General features: G+C 40.6%; 2 protein-coding genes across 2 annotated transcripts in view; one reads left to right on the top strand and one right to left on the bottom strand.

Moving 5' to 3' along the window:
* Positions 1-1,055: 1,055 nt before the first annotated feature.
* OIP5 (Opa interacting protein 5) lies at positions 1,056-8,495 on the bottom strand. The gene is made up of 5 exons (XM_063117697.1): positions 8,222-8,495; positions 6,152-6,218; positions 5,748-5,867; positions 3,945-4,026; positions 1,056-1,333 (listed from the first exon to the last, which is right to left on the bottom strand). Exons 1-5 carry the CDS (start codon positions 8,493-8,495, stop codon positions 1,139-1,141), a joined length of 738 nt encoding a protein of 245 aa, XP_062973767.1. The 3' UTR covers positions 1,056-1,138.
* Positions 8,496-8,948: 453 nt separating this feature from the next.
* NUSAP1 (nucleolar and spindle associated protein 1) overlaps positions 8,949-18,853 on the top strand; it is an 18,081-nt gene continuing 8,176 nt past the window's right edge. The window contains exons 1-7 of the mRNA XM_063117700.1: positions 8,949-9,042; positions 10,543-10,622; positions 10,920-11,085; positions 12,505-12,676; positions 13,315-13,410; positions 17,310-17,422; positions 18,721-18,786. Of these exons, the coding sequence (XP_062973770.1) occupies positions 8,950-9,042; positions 10,543-10,622; positions 10,920-11,085; positions 12,505-12,676; positions 13,315-13,410; positions 17,310-17,422; positions 18,721-18,786 (786 nt within the window). The 5' untranslated portion in view covers position 8,949. The remainder of the gene's footprint in view (positions 9,043-10,542; positions 10,623-10,919; positions 11,086-12,504; positions 12,677-13,314; positions 13,411-17,309; positions 17,423-18,720; positions 18,787-18,853) is intronic.

Here is an 18,853-nt window from a genome sequence, read left to right as displayed (position 1 = left end):
GCTGCCCTATCCTCTTTTCCTAAGAATGCTGGAGAAGAAGGCTAGTAAAAGGATAGCGCTTTTCCTTCCAGCGTGGCCACAGTAAGATTTTTTTTTTAAAAAAAAAAATGCAGGGACACGAGGCCCTACAGGCACAGAGGGAAGCATTTAGTGGGCACTGTGACATCCACAGTCAGCTCAATGCCAAGCCCAGCTTTACAATGCTGCTGTTCAATGTGGGCACCAGCCTTGACCCATCAGGCTGCTCCTCCCTGTGTCACCTACCTATGCAGTAACTTAATTTGCAGACTAATCATAATTGCTTGTGAATCTCATTTGTTTTCAATATGACATTGGATCCTACATATATTTGCTAAAAATAAGTCCCATTTTAGTCTGTGAGACTTATTCCCAATAAGTTAGTACACACTAACCAAACATCAATAAGCGTTTTAGCCTTGAATACCCACCCAATGACAAAAAGAAAATGACTGGGGCCATATGGATAACTCCTACTTGTGAAGGAGAGCAACATACAGCCTGCCATCTGAAGATTATCTGCCTATTTAATACATTCCATTAGTATATTCATGCAAAGAGGACAGGAGAAGCTTTCATGAGGACTGCTTCACACTTGTAGTGCTTCCTTTCCTAAAACATTTGCCCAATCACTGCTAGTTTGGCCAACGTTTTAAACCCCTTTTGTGGTGGAACTCATTTTGATTTCAGCTAGTGTTAAATTTTATTCTGAGTTTAGTAGCTTTTTAATTGAAAGCTTGTTTTATAACTGAATCCTGTGGCAACAGACCTTTCACAAGCAAAATTGAAAAAACACACATCCAAAGACATACTGACCAAAAAGTAGCAGTATAAGTTTTACATTTCCTTAAGACAGCAGAACATCCAAATATATTTGCAATACAATCCTAGGAAAATAATATAGGTGTATCTATGGAAGTATAGTAGAGTCATTTCTACCTTTATATAAAAATAAACTGTCATAACTGTTCATATTTAAAGAGTGAATGTACTTGAGCCTTCTATGAAGGAAACAGTTTTCTGTAGTCTTATTTGCTGGTCCCTAAGACATATGCCAGCTACCATTTTCAAACACAACCAGAACAGTTGAATGAAGGCAATTTCAAACTCTCCCATGTTCTCAGTCAAGATATGCAACTGTAGAACTTATACCAGTTAATGGTTCAACTTCCTCCTTGTACATCCAGATGCTTGGGCCATGTGGCCTTGCTTTGTAGCCTGGCTTCTCTGCCACAGTCCTCTGCTCTTTTAATTCTTCTAGTTTCTTAATCAGCTGTTCTAGACGCATGTGCACTAGTACAAGGCTTTCTTTTAACTACAAAAAATAATTAAACAGTCGTAAGTAAAGTGAAATTACACACAACACCAAAAATTGTATAGGTTAAGCACTTTTATCGGAAACAATGGTAAAATGTCCAATATCCTGTGCACAAGTTTCAAAAACAATTTATACAGGACTGGGGGAAAATATAAATAATCCAGAAATTAGGTTATTACTACTAAAAAGAAAGAAAGAATCCATGCACTTAGTCCTTCCTTGCTTTTCAACTCAGTGTTAATAGCATAGGAATCAAATAGTAGGCCCAAAGACCAGTTAAACTAAAAAAAAAAAATAGTTCATGTCAATCTGGTTCTTGGGAGTATAAAAGAAACACCTCTAATGTAACTTGGGGATGTGATATGGGCAGGTGAGCATTCCTTCATGACATGTCCAAAGGATTTGACTGGCATTAGGCAAGAATGCTGACAGACACCCCTCCCACCAGCAAGATTAGTTGGAAACAATTTACAGCAGCCATCTCCAACCTGGTGTCCTCCAGACAATGATGTGGGGTGAAAAATTGTCCAATGTTTAATTTTTCACAGAAATTCTTCCATTTCATAAGTTCATTAATAAGTTTATTACTAACAAAAAATGGATGCCAAGCACAAATACAATGACAGGCTAAGACACAGTGGTTAAGCATTTTGAGCTAAACATGGCTTAGCATGTCGTGTGAACCATTCCTAACCATGGTGGCTACATAACTGCGGTTTAAACACTCACTAACCATTTGCTGCAAAAGGGTTAGCGGCGTAACCCTGGGTTAGCATGTTGTCTGAACAGGCTGAATGTTAGGTAAGCTTGGCCAATTGCAAATACAATGTTAGGTTCAAAGTTGTAATGTGTTCCAAGTATGTGAAAGAATACATATATCATTAAAATACATATATGCCTTGGTGTGAAATGGAACAATTTCATAGTGACAGCGAAACTGAAGGTGCCCCAACAATCTCAGTGGAAGATAGTTGACTCTATTGAAATAGAGGAGTGTTTGTCAGCATATTATGCACAGTCCTTTGGGATGCTAAAATTGGTGCAGCCTTCCCCAACCTGGTACCCTCCAGATGTGTTGAGGAATGAGTCCGAGCATCCCCAACCAGCCATGCTGACAGAAGGATGCTACGAGTTGTAATCCAAAATATCTAGAGCACACCAGGTTGGGGAAGGCTGAATAAGTAAGTCAACAGTTTTCAGTACTTTTGTTTCTTTCCTACATTTAAACAATGTAAAGGAAGTATATGCTATTGTCTCTAAAATTTTACAAGTATTACAATAAAAATATCAGTATAACGTAACATTTAAATCAGATTAAGTGTGCTTTAATTTCCCACCTCAAATATTTCAGTTTTGGACTTCAGCTTCCAGAAGCCCCTGCTAGTATGGCCAACACTCAGGAAGGATGGGAACTGAAATCCAAAATATCTGGAGACCTACTTTCTGCCTACGCCTGCTTAAGAGAGATGCTGCTATCACACAGGGCCTGTTCCAACATTACCCAAGGAGTGTAGAGCCCACTGTAGCACAACTCTTCCTCATGCTACTTGGGTAATGTCAGAAGTCTTCAAACACATGCAAGGGTTCCGCACTTAAAAGCGTCCCTTTCACAACTGTGACAACACTGCTGTGGGGAAGCAGCCATGTCGTGGACTCCTCCCGTATACCACAATGTTTCTGCTGTTACCCAAGTGGCAAGAAACTTGTTGCTGCAGATTCAGGACAAAACATGCCCATCATTTGAAGATCTTGGGTTATAAGATTTTATTGCTAATCCCATAAATTAATGTCAATAATACCTAAAAACAGTTAAGTCCTATAATAAACACAGGCTTGGATGCAGAGTTACACAAAGGGAGTCTCTTGATCCCTCCCTCCCTCCCTCCCATTGCAGTCCCCCATAGCTCACCTGGTGCCATTCGGAAGGGGTCCCTGACCCTCAGGAGTGGCTTTTCAGAGGGCACAAATGTGAACTGCATGGAGTTATTTTACCACAGCTTTTGACAGAGGAACATAATACTTGTTTCTATACACATTTAGCTTTAAAGTGTAAATGATTTCTGGAAATAAACCAACAGTGCAATACTATGTATCTACTCAGCGGTAAACCCAACTGATTTCAATGGGATTTCATCACAGTAAGTAGGTATAGGATTGCAGCTTCTATGATGGCACCTTATACTTAAAATGATAAGTGCCATTATTTAGCATATCTGAAGAGGATACGGAAGCTGATTTTGCATGTTAAAGTGTGATGCTGCCAGAGGATGATGAGAGTTGTAGTCCAACACATAGGGAAGACTGGCATATTTTCATTTCTGCTGTTTCAGACACCTTTGCCTGTAAACCCTCAAAATAGCTTGCACCCTATATTTCCTACATCCCATCAACACCACAAAGACTGGTTAGGGGCTACATCCATACAAAGAGGTCTAGTTCATTGTGGAGTAGTTGAAAAAAATCAAATTTTGTCCTTTCAAAGCCTAAGCCATCTGCCACAGGCTCTCCATTGCAGGGTTTACATAGGAGGCAGGGCTTAGTTATATTGCCATCTGTTTAGTTTCCCCGTGGCAAGACAAGACATATATATAAAAACATAAAAGTTTACTTTTTGTACATGTTCCTTTAGGCTCACTGGAGGACAGGTCATCAATGAGGCTTCAATTGTGGTTTTAGTTTTGAACAAGTAACTGAAAAATAAATTTTAAAAATACATTTTTAATATTAGCTCATCAATCATTATGAATGTATTAAAAAGAGAGCAATGTAATACATTAATTTATATTGGCTGGTATCCAATTAACTCCATGCACCAACAGAACCACTTCCATCAGCAGAACTGAGAGAAGGGCAATACCCTTCCCCCGCCCCATGTCCTCAAAAATTGCTCCAGAGGGTTGGGGGTGTTGCAGAGTAAGTTTTATCTGGCCACACTTGAGATAGAAGAAAACTGCAAGCTTTAAACAGGACCTTTACTTACTATTAACCTTCTTACTAAAACAGGTAAAATAAAGTAGGCAAAAGTGAAACCAAAACTAGAACCCCAACTCTCTACATGCATTAAACATTGAGTGGCTTTTCAACTAGTTATTTTGTCCTCTATACAGTGGGTTTGAATTAATGGCTGTTGCTAATTCCAACACAGGATATGGTGCAACTTTGGGGGCACAACTGGAGGAGACGAGGCCCTATTGTGTGAGCCAAAATCCACTTATTTATGTTTGAATATTGTCTTCTGTTTCCTGACCCTTTTGTGGATGCTTCACCAAGAGGACCTGCTAAATATTCAGAACAGATTATGATTGTTAATTTCTTTGTGAATATAAATATTTTGCTAACATTCTCATTTTACTAGTTAAGCCCCAATTATATCACAAATAGAGTCCTGAAATTAACAGTCTCAAGCTCATACTGCAGCAGATTTAAGATTTAAATGACCAAGTATTTTGAAATCTCTGCCTAATTACTTAATATGTAACTTGTCTTTTCAACAAAAGAAGTACTTAGATTTATCCTCCCTTCAGGTAGGCTAAATTTTTGGGGCCATGATCACTTCTGCATCAGAACCAATTTTAGGCTGATTCACACATGTACATTCTAATACTTGTGGTCTCATTCAATAATATGCAAATCAAAACATGTAACCCACTTCCACTGAAAAGCATTGCCTTTAAGATTAAGTCAGGTGAAATGAAAGTTCTGCTTTTGATCTTGTTCTGTGATGGTTATTTCACCCATGCAAGCCATCAAACGGTGTTGCAGACATTGCATGATCATTGTCCAGTGTCATGACTAGAATGTTGGGCTTAGACTGGGGAGTCCCAGATTCAAATTCTTGTTCAGCTATGAAGTTTACTTTGTGACTTTGAACCTGCACTCTCTCAGCCTGTGATCTAAATGGCTGGATTACTACAGGGAGGCTATGCCATGTATTCGACTCTGAGCTTCTTGGAGAAAGGAGATAAAATGATACTCAGTCTTTCTTTGCCTTTAAATTCAAGCAACGAAAAGCGTTTAATGACACATTCCAGAGATGGATTAAACTAAAACTATTTTAATATACCTCCTAAACTTGTATTCCCATTGGAAACTTCGTGACAAATCAGCATCCAGCAGCAAGATGTTGCTATTGGTACAGAAATTTTCTGTGAGAAAGGATGCCCACTTCTAGCCAGGTATATTGGTTTAACAACCACAACAGAGTACATATATAGGACACCATCAGCCTGAGCAATTACGACTGTTGTCTTTCTGAAAAGGTTTTATTTTATATTCCTTTTTATGAAAGACTTAATATATAAACTTGTGTAGGGTGCTTTGTGTGAATCAACTTGATGCCCTTCATATGACTGGAGTATATCTCAAGGGTTAAGCATCTGAGCAATTCTGTACATATCTGGAGGAAACTAACCAAATGATGTTGTCCTTAAAGAGACAGAAGAGACCTCGCAGGTAAGCCAGAGGTTTGGAACAATAGGGTTTGATGCCAATAGCTGTTTCACAGGACCGACAGATCAACACGTTGTAGGTGCTGGAAGAAAAAGCCAGAATATGAAGCCAGGTAAAAGTTTCAAATCATGTCTTGTATATAACTATATTTCATAAAACATAGAAGAAGAAACATTTATTTAGCAAGGTATTTTATTTTCAAAAAGCATAACTAAAGCAGCTTATTGCATTAGCCACCTCTATAAGCTGTGTGCAGAGATTTTAAAACAGGTTGCATAGGGTTCCAAGATCTTCTAACATCAGTGAAGATTAAGAAGAACCAGAAGAAAAGCATAAGAAATGTTTTTTTAAAAAGCAAACACCTACCATCCAATGAGATCTCCCTCAACACAGACCATCAACTCATTTTCCACAGCAACATCATTCGTGACCTCTAAAAAGAGATTTTTTTTGGAAATTACATGGTGTTAAGTAGTCACCAACACATTTGAATCAAAAGCATTTTTTCATTTATTACTTCATTTATTTACTTTTTGTATCTTAGACTCCTGTAAAATTCTTCTTGTTTCATACAAAAATAAAAATGTGAGGGGCATCTACTGCTAGAATTCCTACAACATCCACTTCAACATATAATATTATAGACATTTCTGAATGAGTATTTAAGGGTGTAATCCTATCAATTGTGCCCTTGGTGATTGGAAGCCTCCGAACCCAGAGGCTTCTGATCATCCAATGCAGGGTAGGAGAAGTGACGAAGATGATCTTTGCCTCCCCATCCTTCCACCCTGCATTTTTTGCTAGACAGCCTTTTTGTCTGTTTAGCAATATTTCGGAGGGGGAAAGGAGGCTGGTAGAGGTTCAGTATAGATCATATCCTGGCCTCTGGTCTCCTCCCCTCCACAAAGAGAACCTATGATTTGTTGTCGGGTTGTGAACTGATTCAGGATTAACAAACCATGCTTTGTTAGCACAGCTGTATTCACGCAACCCATGATTCAGTGGCCCTGTTCAGACAACATGCTAAACTATGATGATGAAGCATTTTGAGCTAAACACTATGGCATAGCATGTCATGTGAACCATTCCTAACCCGTGGCTACATAATCACAGTTTAAACACACTCACTAACCACTTGCTGCAAAACACTTAGCACCTACCAAGGCTTAGTGTATTGTCTGTACAGGCCCATCAAGCATATCATATTTGTTACCCACTTATTTTGACAGGAATGAGGTCAGAAAAAAGATTATCATCATCACGGGCCCAATGACAAACCACAATTCAAAGCATTATTAAGCCACCCTAAACAAGACTAATATTGGCTACAACCCACCAGATGACCAGGACCCAGGCTCTCAGCATTTCTTACCTCATAATTATTATGGTGATAAGGTGGAGCCCGGGTCTTATATACTGCCGTGTAGGAAGGGGAAGATTAAAGTATAACGCATAGTCAGACAAACCTATTTAGACCCAAGTATGTCTAAGGGTGCAATCCTATGTATGTTTAGACAGAGAGAAGTCCTACAATTCCCAGCATTCCTCAGCCAGTAATGTTGGGAGTTGTAGGACAATTTTCTGTCTAAACATGCATAGATTGCACCCATAGAGTCCCTTTTGTTCAATAAATAATGCCAATATTTGAATTAAGACTGAATCCAAGGCACACAAATATTGCAGTGTAGTACTGGATACATAAGAAGTGGTTTAATACATATATGTCCCCCATTGGCAGCAACAGTTATAAGCTAGGAACAGTAAAAAAATTAAATCCCAGATAAAAAGTACTGGTGTGATGGGGGTCACATAAGCATTTCGGAATGCAGTTTGTCATAGAACCTCTTAATATGTATCTTCAACAGAGCAATTTGGCCATATTAACTTACACCACGTCTTATAAGGCTTAGTATGCCAGGAAAAGGGAGCGAGGAGGTCCATTCACTGCATGATGATTTGTACGTGTGAATGTCATCACTGAGAGATCTTCCACATAACCTCACTTCATGCACCGCTTTCCAATCGAGTCTGTTTATACATTCAGCTGTCAGTCATTAAGTGATATTCATGTACATGTGTACCAGTTCTACAGAGAGTGACTAACAGCCTTTCCATGCTAATGAAGCCAATGGTTTGTATATTTTGAAACTTTTAAATTAAGCCTCTATGTTTTCACTTGGTCAATTTATTTTACAAAACTAATTTGAAAAAAATGACCGCGGACCGCTTCACACGACCACATGCAAGCATAACAAGTGCAAGAATGACCCGTGTATGTGGCACCTGTGACTAGTATCTATTTTCCCGGGTCCTAGGAACATCATGCTGACTGATCAGAGTTCGGTGTAACTCGGAAGTTCGCGCTGAATAAAAGGTACCCCTTCCACCATGTGCGGCGACCAACCCATGCCGCGGTCAAGAGTCTGATTCACTCACTGAAGCAAACGAGAAGGCGGAGCTTCTCCTCCTGAGCGCACAGATGGAGCGAGTCTCCCAAGACCGCCCGGCAGCGCCGGCATTGATAGAGCGCACAGTCCTCCAGCTTGAGCCCCCGAGCGCTAGGGACGCGCTCTCCGGCCTTCTCCAGCGCCTTTGCGCGTTGCTGCGCGCTGTGGCCGTTCGCGGTCCTGGCTGCCCCCCGCTCCACCATAATTGCGCTTCCTACTTGGGGCTCCTGAAAAAGATGCAGCAGTTGCCGCCGGACCGCCATTTTGCTTTCCGCCAAGGATTCAAACCTAGTTCCCGCCTCCTGTTGCGCTTATTGGAGCATTCCTTCATTCTCGCCCTCAGACAGGTTAGCCGGTTGTCCGCGTTAATTGGACAGCACTCGCGGGTCCTGTTGCTGTTACCCAATCAGGTTACGAGGGGCGCGTTTATTTTCCCTGAAGTCAACGAGGAACCAAAGATTCAACTTTTAAAAATAAACAAAGGCTTTAATCCAGGGATCCTATTGGTCGTGGCCCTCCTTCGAGCACCAGCCTCTTCGGAAGGGTCTCGGCCAATGCGGCACCGCGAATGGGAATTTCGAAGGCCGGGGGCGGGACAGAAGAGGGCGCGCGCGCCTCGGGGGTGGATTTGAAGCGCAGCGGTTGAACCGAGGAAGCTCCGAGGCTTCCGCTCGGCTGTTTCTGGCGGCCGTCGGGGCTCTGCTCTCGTTCCCAGCCATGGAAGCGCCCTCGCCGCAGCAGTTGGAGACGCTCAAGTATAGCGACCTGCAGCGCCTGGCCAAGTCTGCGGGGCTGAAGGCCAACCTCAAGGTGCGGGCGAGGGACGGAGGGAATGGCTGCCCGGGCTTGGATTAGCCGGGAAGGGGCTTGAGGCGGGGCAGGAGGCGAGGGGGCTGCGATGACATGGGAGAAGCTGTGGGCTTCGGCTAGAGGGGCGGCTGCTTTTTAAAGCAAGTATTCCTAGCCTGGCTTTTCTTCTTCTAACAACAGCCGGTCCTGGGTTTTTATCTGGGCGATGAGGGAGAAATACATATGTCCGGCGGGAAAGGTGCCTCCGCTGCCCTGTAAAGGCCACCCGCCATGTCGCCGCGTGACTCCCCACTCCCTGCCTCGGGTATAACCGCACCTTGTTATTCGTGCGCGTAGTTTACAGTCTTCCTTCCCCTCTAAGAAGGATGCAAGCAAGCCGCTCTTCAGCTGTGTCAAAACATGACAGAGAGGACCAAGTGTCACAAATTCATATGGAATGAGTTGAGCTGTGTGGTTCTGGGGTGCCCAAGTGGCGGCTGCGTGTGCCATCTTATAAAGGATAGGAGCTTGTCTGTATTTTGGTGGGGGAGGGATACGCCAGAGGGTGATCTTCGGGATTACTTGTCAACAGTGCTTTTAAATGCACCTCGTGACTATCTGTTCCTCTTTGTCTAGCCTTCCTAAGCTGAAACACAAAGTTGGGAGGTATTTTAGTACCGGCAAGCCACATTCAAATGTGTGTTGGGGTAGTAAAATAAAGATCTGTGTGTGGCTACAAAAGAAGGAAAGTTAGTAATGCTTTTCTGTAGCATGAGACACTTTTTTTTAATGTTTGTGTTGTACCCCGCCTCGATCCAGAGGGAGAGGCGGGTAACAAATAAATAATTAATAATAATTATTATTTTATTATTCCTCCCAAAAGTAAAGTTAGTCATGTTGATCATAAGAAAAATGCCAATGTTTGTGTTATTCATATTAGCATAATAGGTATTACACTAAAATGGATTTTGGTGTTTGTTTGTTTTTATCCCAATACTTTCCAGTGACTGGAACAAAACACCCCAATAGAAAAACTAATAGATTTCTTGGGATATATTCTTTGTTCCAGGCTGTTTTGGGAGGGACTGTGTTATAGGTTTACATATGTAATTCTGAAATGTAAAGTGCACCCGAGGTTGAATTCTACCCTTAATCATTTGAAGAAAGCCTATTACAGCATTTTCAAATTTCTGATAGCTGAACAAAATGAGGATGTATGTGACATTTTTTTATTCCAACTGGCAAACACACTACACATGTTAATTGTTTCAAGACAAATCTGTTAATAGAAACATTTTTGTTTTATTCATGTTATGGCCATGTTCAGAAGACACCTTAAACCACAGCTTTAACCATGATGAATAAAGAAAAACGCCTTATTCACCATGGTTAAAGCTGTGGTTTAAAGTGTCTTCTGAACAGGCCTTATGTATCACATCGTGTATTTTTGCATTTTATATACTGAAACTATTAAATGATACTTTATATACTGAAGCTCTGAAATTGTGTTCTATTTTGTAGGCGGATAAGCTCTTAAATGTGTTGAAGCAGCACTTCTGTGAGCCAATAAACGAAAATGGAAATATGGTAAGCACAAAAAAGTTTGAAAAGCTATTAATCTGTTTCTAAGAAAGGTACCCGCTAATTGAACAACTTTTGTGCTTTCCACAGAATGAAATATACTTTGCTTCTGAAACACTTGCTCATGGCAAGAGCTGATTTGTTACCTGGCTTGCTTTATCAAATTCATTTTTGTGGCATAAATTGTTAGCCAGCATGACCAAACAAGTTAGTAGCTGCTACTAGCTACAAAAATCTCATTTCTTCACTGATACTCAAATAATTTGGAAATGGAAATAATATAGTCCTAATTTTATTTTTGTATAGAGCATCGAAAGAGCCTCCTCTTACACAGATGCAGAGGAGTGTGACAGCAGTCCAATTCCTGTAAACCTGTCCATGGTCACCAAAAGACGTAGAAAACACAAAGATAACAAAGCACTGAAAAATCCCAAAGGAAAAAATGTTCATGAAGAGAAAACAGAAGTTCATTCAGAAAAAGAGGTAATTCTACGTGTATTAGACATTTGTTGGTATTTTATGCTTCTTGTTTTCTATGAAAAATACTAAAAGCAATGTATATAAAACATACCAGGTGGCCCAAAAGTAGGTATACAGTTGTTTAGAATGTTGATGGGAGGTACTGTATTCCTACTTTTGGGCCACTCTGTATAGTAAACAAATGGCTAAATCATTACAAGAGTTGTATATTGTGCACTTTACAAAATATGTGCCAAGAAAGTCAGTTTTACAACTTGTACAGATTATGCATTGCTGCTTAACTTCACAAGATTTATTCTCTCTCTGTTGATCATCAGGAGGGCGGTGAATTCTTCCCTCGGATCATTTAAATTCATGTTCTGATCCCTCTGTTTTGCTCATATATTTACAAGCTTAGTTAGCAGCCTGAAGGGCTAAACACATTTAAGGCACAAGTTTAAATGGAAAAAAGTCTTACAACTCTCAGCATTCCCCAGCTGGCATGGGAATGTTGGGAATTGGTGGGCATTTTCTATCTAAACCTGCATATGATTATGCCCTTAATAGGAGTGTATTTAGTAAGCCTGTTTAGCTCAGTAGGATTTCTAAGAAAACATGATCAGGATTCAATTGCATATGTTATAAACTCGCTTTTTTTTTTTTAAATGAAAGTTGAGATTCTCAGGAATACATTATATTTCTCAATTCAGTTAATTGTTTACATATGAAGGACAGAATGAGTAAACGTGTATTTACTTGTTTTGGCTATAATTTTATAGACACTTACCTGAGAGTAAGTCTGACTAAACTTATAGGACTTCCTTCTGAATTGCACTGTTAATATCCAGTGTAGACTTCGGTTAAAACCCTAAAACTCCATACTATACTTTTTGAGATAAATACTAGTATCTTTCATGTCTTTACATAAACAGCCGTGTCTTGCAATCTTTGGACAGAATCCAATGGGGCACTCATGGCTCCGGCGATTCTCTTGCGCCCTGCCAATTCCCGTCCACAAGCAGCACACACTGCTTGCGGAGCACAGATTTTGTGCTTCTGGGGGGCAACCAGAAATTAGCAAAAATGCTCTTTTTCTGGAACAGGGCAGGTTGGTGGCGTTTGCACTGGAAAAATTGCAGGGGCATAAGTGCCTCATTGGATTCTCACCATTGATTCTAAAATGGCAGAGAAATGATACTTTAACTCTCATTTTAGCATAAGTTAAATCTGTAAAGAATTCGTCAGATGGATAGTGTAAAAATTAGTTCTCTTTTACTGTTTTCCTGTAGCTAAAAAGCAAATAAAGAACGGTGTTCTAACTTTCCAATCCTGTACTCAGAAGTAAATCCCATTGAGTTCACTTGGGGCTTGCTTCTAGGTAAGTGGATATAAGATTGCATCCTAATTCTGAAAGTATATTTGACCCACATTTTTGAACTGCAGATTCTGACAGAGCTGAAAGAAAATAAAGAGACCCAAGATTCTGGAAATACACTGAATGTGATCCAAAATGAATGTCTAACAAACAGCAGAATGGCAGAAATCTTGGCAGAAAATTCTGCCACTCCAAGCCTACAACATGAGAAGGATTCTACTATTCAAAAAAGAGCTGAAAGTAAATTGCACTTAAAAGTTGAATGCTTTTTTTTTTGTGCTTTGATAGTGAGCAACTGCAGTGTGTTTATCACTAGTAAATTTGCTATCTAAGAATTCAAGTTTAATAAAAAGTTGGGATTTTCAGGAACTGAACAGTAGTTCAGAGACAGCAAAATACAAGGGCAGCAGTGGCCAGTAGTCTCAAGCTAAGTCTATTGTGAAAGAAGCTTCACCTTTGTAAGTGTGCATTCTACTTTGACCTCTCTTAAATGATCATGCATGCCACTATTTTATTCTCAGGGGCATGGTGGTGATAGCCCTGGGGCAGAGACATTAAAGCTACACTGCTGCAATGACATACTCATTGGAACAGACAGAAGTGTGCTTCCCTTTTTATTCCCTGCCTTTCCACTAGCATGCTCAGTGGACTAATGATATTACTACTGCACAAAACAGTTAAAGGAATTATTACTGAATCCTAGCATACATAAGAACTATCTCATGAAATACAATTCTTGATTGAAACTTGCAAGAGCTGAATTTGGCCAGCTTAATAACTTCAGAGGTTTGAGAATTTTAAGCATAGTTTTGAAATCATATAGCATTATTCTGTTTCCCAGTAATGTTAAACCTATGTCTTTGATCTGTTTGCATAAGACAAGACTCTTACAGATTCTTTCTCTGGAAAGAGACCTTGTTACACAGGCAGCGTGTCCAAACCTGCAAGAACAAAGACAACTACTACCACTCCGAGTAAGTTGCAGGCTAACTATGCTAACAAATCCATTCACAAAATATTAACTTGTACACAAACTATAACTTTTAGAAATGGTATGCAATTATCTGTCATCACTGTCTCATCTGTTTACCTGATTGCTCTTTCCTATAGCTTATTTTCTGACTTGGATTATAAAAATGTGTGTAATATTTAAAGAAAAACTTGCTTCAAAAACACTGATATGGTATCTAGCAACCGTCTTCAGGCTTTTTTTAATACATAGGGGAAGGGCTGTTGCTCAGTAATAGAGCGCATGCTTTGCATGCAGAAAGCTCCAAGTACAATCCTCAGGACCTCCTGGAAAAGTTCCTGTCTGAAAACCTGGAGGGCTCTTGCCAGTCAGTATCGACAATACTGGGCTAGATGGTATACAGAAGATCTCAGGGAGTTGAAGTGGGAAGGACGACGACTAGAGCGCTGATGGTGGAAAACTTGACTTATATCCGACAAGACACAACATAGGGAACATCTTCGTTCCTATGGGGTGGCAATACGTGCAGAAAAATTTCATCTCTGCCCGCATTGCGTCTGCGAATTCGCGTCCAGCTGAACTGTTCAGGGTGGTGAGGGGTCTAACGCAGACACCTTACCCCCTGAACCCGACTTTAGAGCCTTCGGTAGTTTGCTGTGATGCCTTTAATGATCATTTCACAGATAAAATCTCTCAGATAAGAGCCGACTTAGACACTCATTATAGCAGAAGCTGACAATGGAGTGTCCAGCAACTCCATGAGCAGGATTACACTGGATCAGTTTCAGTTGGTGAATACTGAGGACGTGGACAAGCTGCTTGGAAGAGTGAGGAAGACGACTTGCCCTCTCGATCCCTGTCCTTCTTGGTTGGTTGCCCAGGGAGGAGATGTAGTTAGATTACAACTACAATGTATTATTAATGCATCTCTCGGGGAGGGGAGTTTTCCATCGTGTTTAAAAGAAGCGGTGGTACGGCCACTTCTAAAAAAAGCCCTCCCTGGACCCTCTGGATCTTAACAGCTATCGACCAATATCAAATCTTCCATTTCTGGGCAAGGTGATCGAGAGGGCGGTTGCTCACCAATTCCAAGCAGTTTTGGATGACACAGATTTTCTAGACCCATTTTAAACTGGCTTTAGAGCAAGATATGGAGTTGACACTGCTATGGTTGCCTTAGCAGATGATCTACACCTGAGTATTGACAGGGGGAGTGTGTCCCTGCTGGTACTCTTGGACCTCTCAGCGGCTTTCGATACCATTGACCATGGTATCCTTCTGGATCGCCTGAGGGGATTGGGAATCGGGGGCACTGTCCTTCGGTGGTTCTGGTCCTGCCTCTCGGGCAGGTTCCAGATGGTGATGCTTGGGGATAGCTGCTCCTCAAAAAAAGGAGCTGTTGTGCAGCGTACCGCAAGGTGCCATCCTTTCCCCAATGCTATTTAATATTTACATGAAACCGCTGGGAGAGATCATCCAGAGGCATGGGACGGGGTGCTATCAGTATGCTGATGACACCCAAATATATTTCTCTTATGCCTTCGACAACAGCATCAGCTAAGTATAGTGTGTCTCCTCTGAATGCTTGGAGGTAGTAATGGGCTGGATGAGGAAAAACAAACTAAAGCTGAATCCAGACAAGACAGAGGTGCTCGCTGTCAAAGGCCACAACCTGGGTTTGGAGGTGTGTCAACCAGTTCTGGATGGGGTTACACTCCCCCGAAAGACTGTGTTCGCAGCTTGGGGGTGCTTCTGGATCCGTCACTCCAAATGATAGCCCAGATAGATGCGACGGCCAGGAGTGCCTACTATCAGCTTCGGCTGATATACCAGCTGTGCCCCTTCCTAGAGTTGGAAAACCTAAAGACGGTAGTGCACGCACTGGTAACTTCGAGGCTCAATTTCTGTAATGTGCTCTACATGGGGCTACCTCTGTGCCTAGTCAGGAAACTTCAATTAGTCCAAAATATCACAGCAGGCTGGTCACTCGTACACCTAGGGGTGACCACATTACACCAGTTTTAAAATCTCTTCACTGGCTGCCAATTAGTTTCCGGGCAAAGTACAAAGTGTTGGTTATTACCTTTAAAGCCCTACATGGTTTGGGTCCAGGCTACCTGTGGGATCGCCTTCTCCCATACAATCTGCCCTGCACACTCAGGTCCTCTGGGAAGAATCCACTTCATCTAGCAAAAACTAGATTAACAACTGTTACCCAGAGGACCTTCTCTTCTGCTGCTCCCAGACTGTGGAATGGCCTGGCGGAGGAGATTCGTCAACTTGACAGTCTTTTAGAATTTAAAAAAGCAATACCGGCAGGCCTATCCTGTGAAATTTTAGAATGTTTTCAGGATGTTTTAATCGTGTAATGTATAATTTGTTTTAAGTGTATTTTATATCATGTTTTTTATACTGTTTGTTTTATACTTTGAATTGTTTTAGTTTTTGTGAACTGCCCAGGGAGCTTCGGCTATTGGGCGGTATAAAAATGCAAATAATAATAATAACTTTAGAGTAGATGGCAGCATTTTGGGGGGGGGGGACTTAAATTTATTGTCACAATTATAAAATGCTTCTGGAATAGTGCTATGAAACAGCAAGTAAAAAACTTCATAAGGAGTTTGGCCCAGGATTTAGGTTATACAATATGATTTGACATGCTGAAAATATTTGGAGAGAGCACTAATTTTTCACATGAACTAATTTAAGAGCATTACTATTGGGAATTTTATGGTATATAAAATTCACACATAATGCTAACTATGGGTTGTTTACTCATGGCATTGGGCTAGCTCCTCCCTCATGCTTACCACTTCCTCTTTTCTAAACTAGGTGGTTTAGGGATTTAACAACCTATAATTCATCTAATAAAACTTCAGTTAACTCTTCCAAACAACTCAAGAGTTTCCAGTTTTTTATATAGTAACAATGGGGCATTCTTGGTTTGTTGGAAAGAGGGTGAGCTGACAGGAACCGCCATGCTCCCTTGCCATTATGCACTCACGAACAATGCTTAACCATTGATAGTTACATCATGCAAACTGGGTCAGTGGCCATTTCTACACCTGCCTTTTTCCCAGGGATTGTCCTGGGATCGTTCCTGTGCATGCAAATGACACACAGGAGATCCCGGGAGCAGGCAAGGATGATCCCTCCATTTGCCTGGGATAATCCTTAGGTGTAGAAAGGGTCAGTGTCTCACATGTTACAGCCACTTATGATCCTCTGTGCTGGAAATGTAAAGGGGAAATAAGGTCTTCGCATTCCTGATGGTTAAGAAATACTAGTCTAACAATATCAAATTGTGTAATAGAATAACTAATCTGGGGAACCCTTAATATTTTTATTGACATTTTTGAAACCTAAAAAGAACAGATGTCAAGACCTACTATTTTATATGGTAGCAGAAGTTGAAACCGTTTATGCAAGTACTGAGGGAATAAGATCCTCCAACTAAAGAATGAGAGAATAAATTACATGTGTATGCAATTGTGGTAAAACTAATATCCTAGATAAGAACTGAAGGACAATAACAATATAACATTTAATTAAAACTGAGGACTGTTAAATTATGCAAAGTACACCATTTTATTTTTTTTATGTATGTACAAAGTAAAAACTTTTTTCAACAGCTAACTAACAGGAAATGTTGTGTTTGCCTGTTCTTAAGTACATATAGGTAATTTACATCTTCTGTGAATACAACTCCTTGTCCTTGCTGTGCATGAGATTTTAAACAAAATAGGCCAAGCGTACTTCATTCCCACTGCTTGGCATATTTTTTTTCAGTCCAGATATGTGCTCAATCTTAATTGCTCCTTTGTTGGAAGCTGCAAACTTGAACTAACAAATTAGTATTGTACTTCTGAAAAATATTACTAATATACTCTTTTAATTCTGTAGACTTTAAGAAGATTCATGAAGCTCAGTTTAAGAAAATGCAATCTATTGATGATTACATTGAAAAGAAAAAGAAAATGATTCACAACTTCAGCAATTCAGTTAATGAGGACAAGGTAAGTGTTAAGGCTCCCCCGCCCCTAATATATGTAGAATCTTTGGAATAAAAAGTTTAAACAGGCATGACCATGCCAAGTTCTGGTTCATCTCTCTGTTCCACGATGTAGTAGAGCTGACAATTCTGTGAAAGCCCTAGCGGCTAGAAAAGTGGCAGAGCATTCAGAAAATCTCTCATTTTTCAAGGGCAGACCAGTTTAATGGGTCCCCCATGCCAACCAAGTTTGAAGGCAACGATCTGTCCATTACAAGAGTTCTTTCAACCCCCCTACCCTCAGATCACTTACAGCCTGACTAACAATCACCAAGTCAAGCTTATGCCATGTCATGTGTATGGCCAGAAATTAATTGAGAAAAACCCTAGTTGCCATGGAAGTCATGAAATCCTAAGCTGCACCAGATGAAGATGCCTCGGTGTGAATGTAGAAATTCCTCAAAATAGTTTTTAGACAAACTCTAGCACCTCAGGCATGGAGATGGTTGAGCAGCAGTGGGAGGGATACAAAACAATCCCTATGCCTGTTATACTAAAAAAGGAAAGGAAAAAAGGTGGATCCCTCCATTCCCCAGCCAGGTTTCTGTAACGTGAGAGGACAAACTTGTCAATATCAAGTCCTTTCTGAGGAGGATCTCAATCTGACTTTTAAATTTCAGCTCTAACTCAGGCTAGTCCCATGTCTAACGGTTTTCCACCTATCATTTCAAGCTTCTGGTATATGTAGCAGGTCCCTTAATGGCTCTTATACTGGCAGTAATAGGTAGGTTTTATGTGACTTTTGACCCTCTGGAGAGGGGGCTGGGGGCAAAGCAAAATGATTCATTTGGGGTAAATTATGCTCCTAATTTGGCAACATTCATCTCCATGACCAAGTAAGGACTCTAGAACAGCATCCACACAGAAAACCTGAGGTTTTTTAAATGGGTTTTATTATAAGACAAATATACAAGAAGGGAGAGGGCCTTTTCAGTGGTGGCGCCCCAATTATGGAATGATCTCCCTGATTAGGCTTGCCTGGTGCCAACATTGTTATCTTTTCGGTGCCAGGTCAAGACTTTTCTCCCAGGCATTTAACAGCATATGATTAGTTTTTAACTGACCCCAGAATAGTTGTTTTAAAAGGATATTGTCTGGGTTTTTTTGTTTGTATGTTACGCTTTTTATGGTTTTAAATTTTGTATATTTGTTTTTAATGTTCACTGTTTTTAACCTTTGTAAACTGCCCAGAGCGCTTCGGCTATGGGCCGGTACATAAATGTAATAAATAAATAATACAGTCTTATCTTCCAATTTTGGCAGGTGCTGGCCAAGAAGAGTAACTACCGGAAGACCTCTCAGAATGAAATGCTTAATAGTCATTCCAAGGTGAGGATAAATTCTTGGTTAAAATTTACTTTGAAACAGAAGGTCTTTCTGATCTCTCATGTTTTCA

Source organism: Elgaria multicarinata, chromosome 2, assembly GCF_023053635.1.
Source record: "Elgaria multicarinata webbii isolate HBS135686 ecotype San Diego chromosome 2, rElgMul1.1.pri, whole genome shotgun sequence".
Lineage (NCBI taxonomy): Eukaryota > Metazoa > Chordata > Lepidosauria > Squamata > Anguidae > Elgaria > Elgaria multicarinata.
The sequence above is the reverse complement of the archived record's forward strand: the minus strand, read 5'-3'. Positions and strand labels throughout refer to the sequence as shown.

Bases quoted from the DNA above. Each gene is read 5' to 3' on its own strand.
- OIP5 (XM_063117697.1), bottom strand. From the start codon at position 8,495: ATGGCGGTCCGGCGGCAACTGCTGCATCTTTTTCAGGAGCCCCAAGTA. The intron at 6,219-8,221 runs GTGAGTGAATCA...ATCTCTTTTTAG, and splicing joins CCGCCTTCTCGTTTGCTTCA to AGGTCACGAATGATGTTGCT. The intron at 4,027-5,747 runs GTTAGTTTCCTC...TTTATTTTTCAG, and splicing joins TTTAAGGACAACATCATTTG to TTACTTGTTCAAAACTAAAA.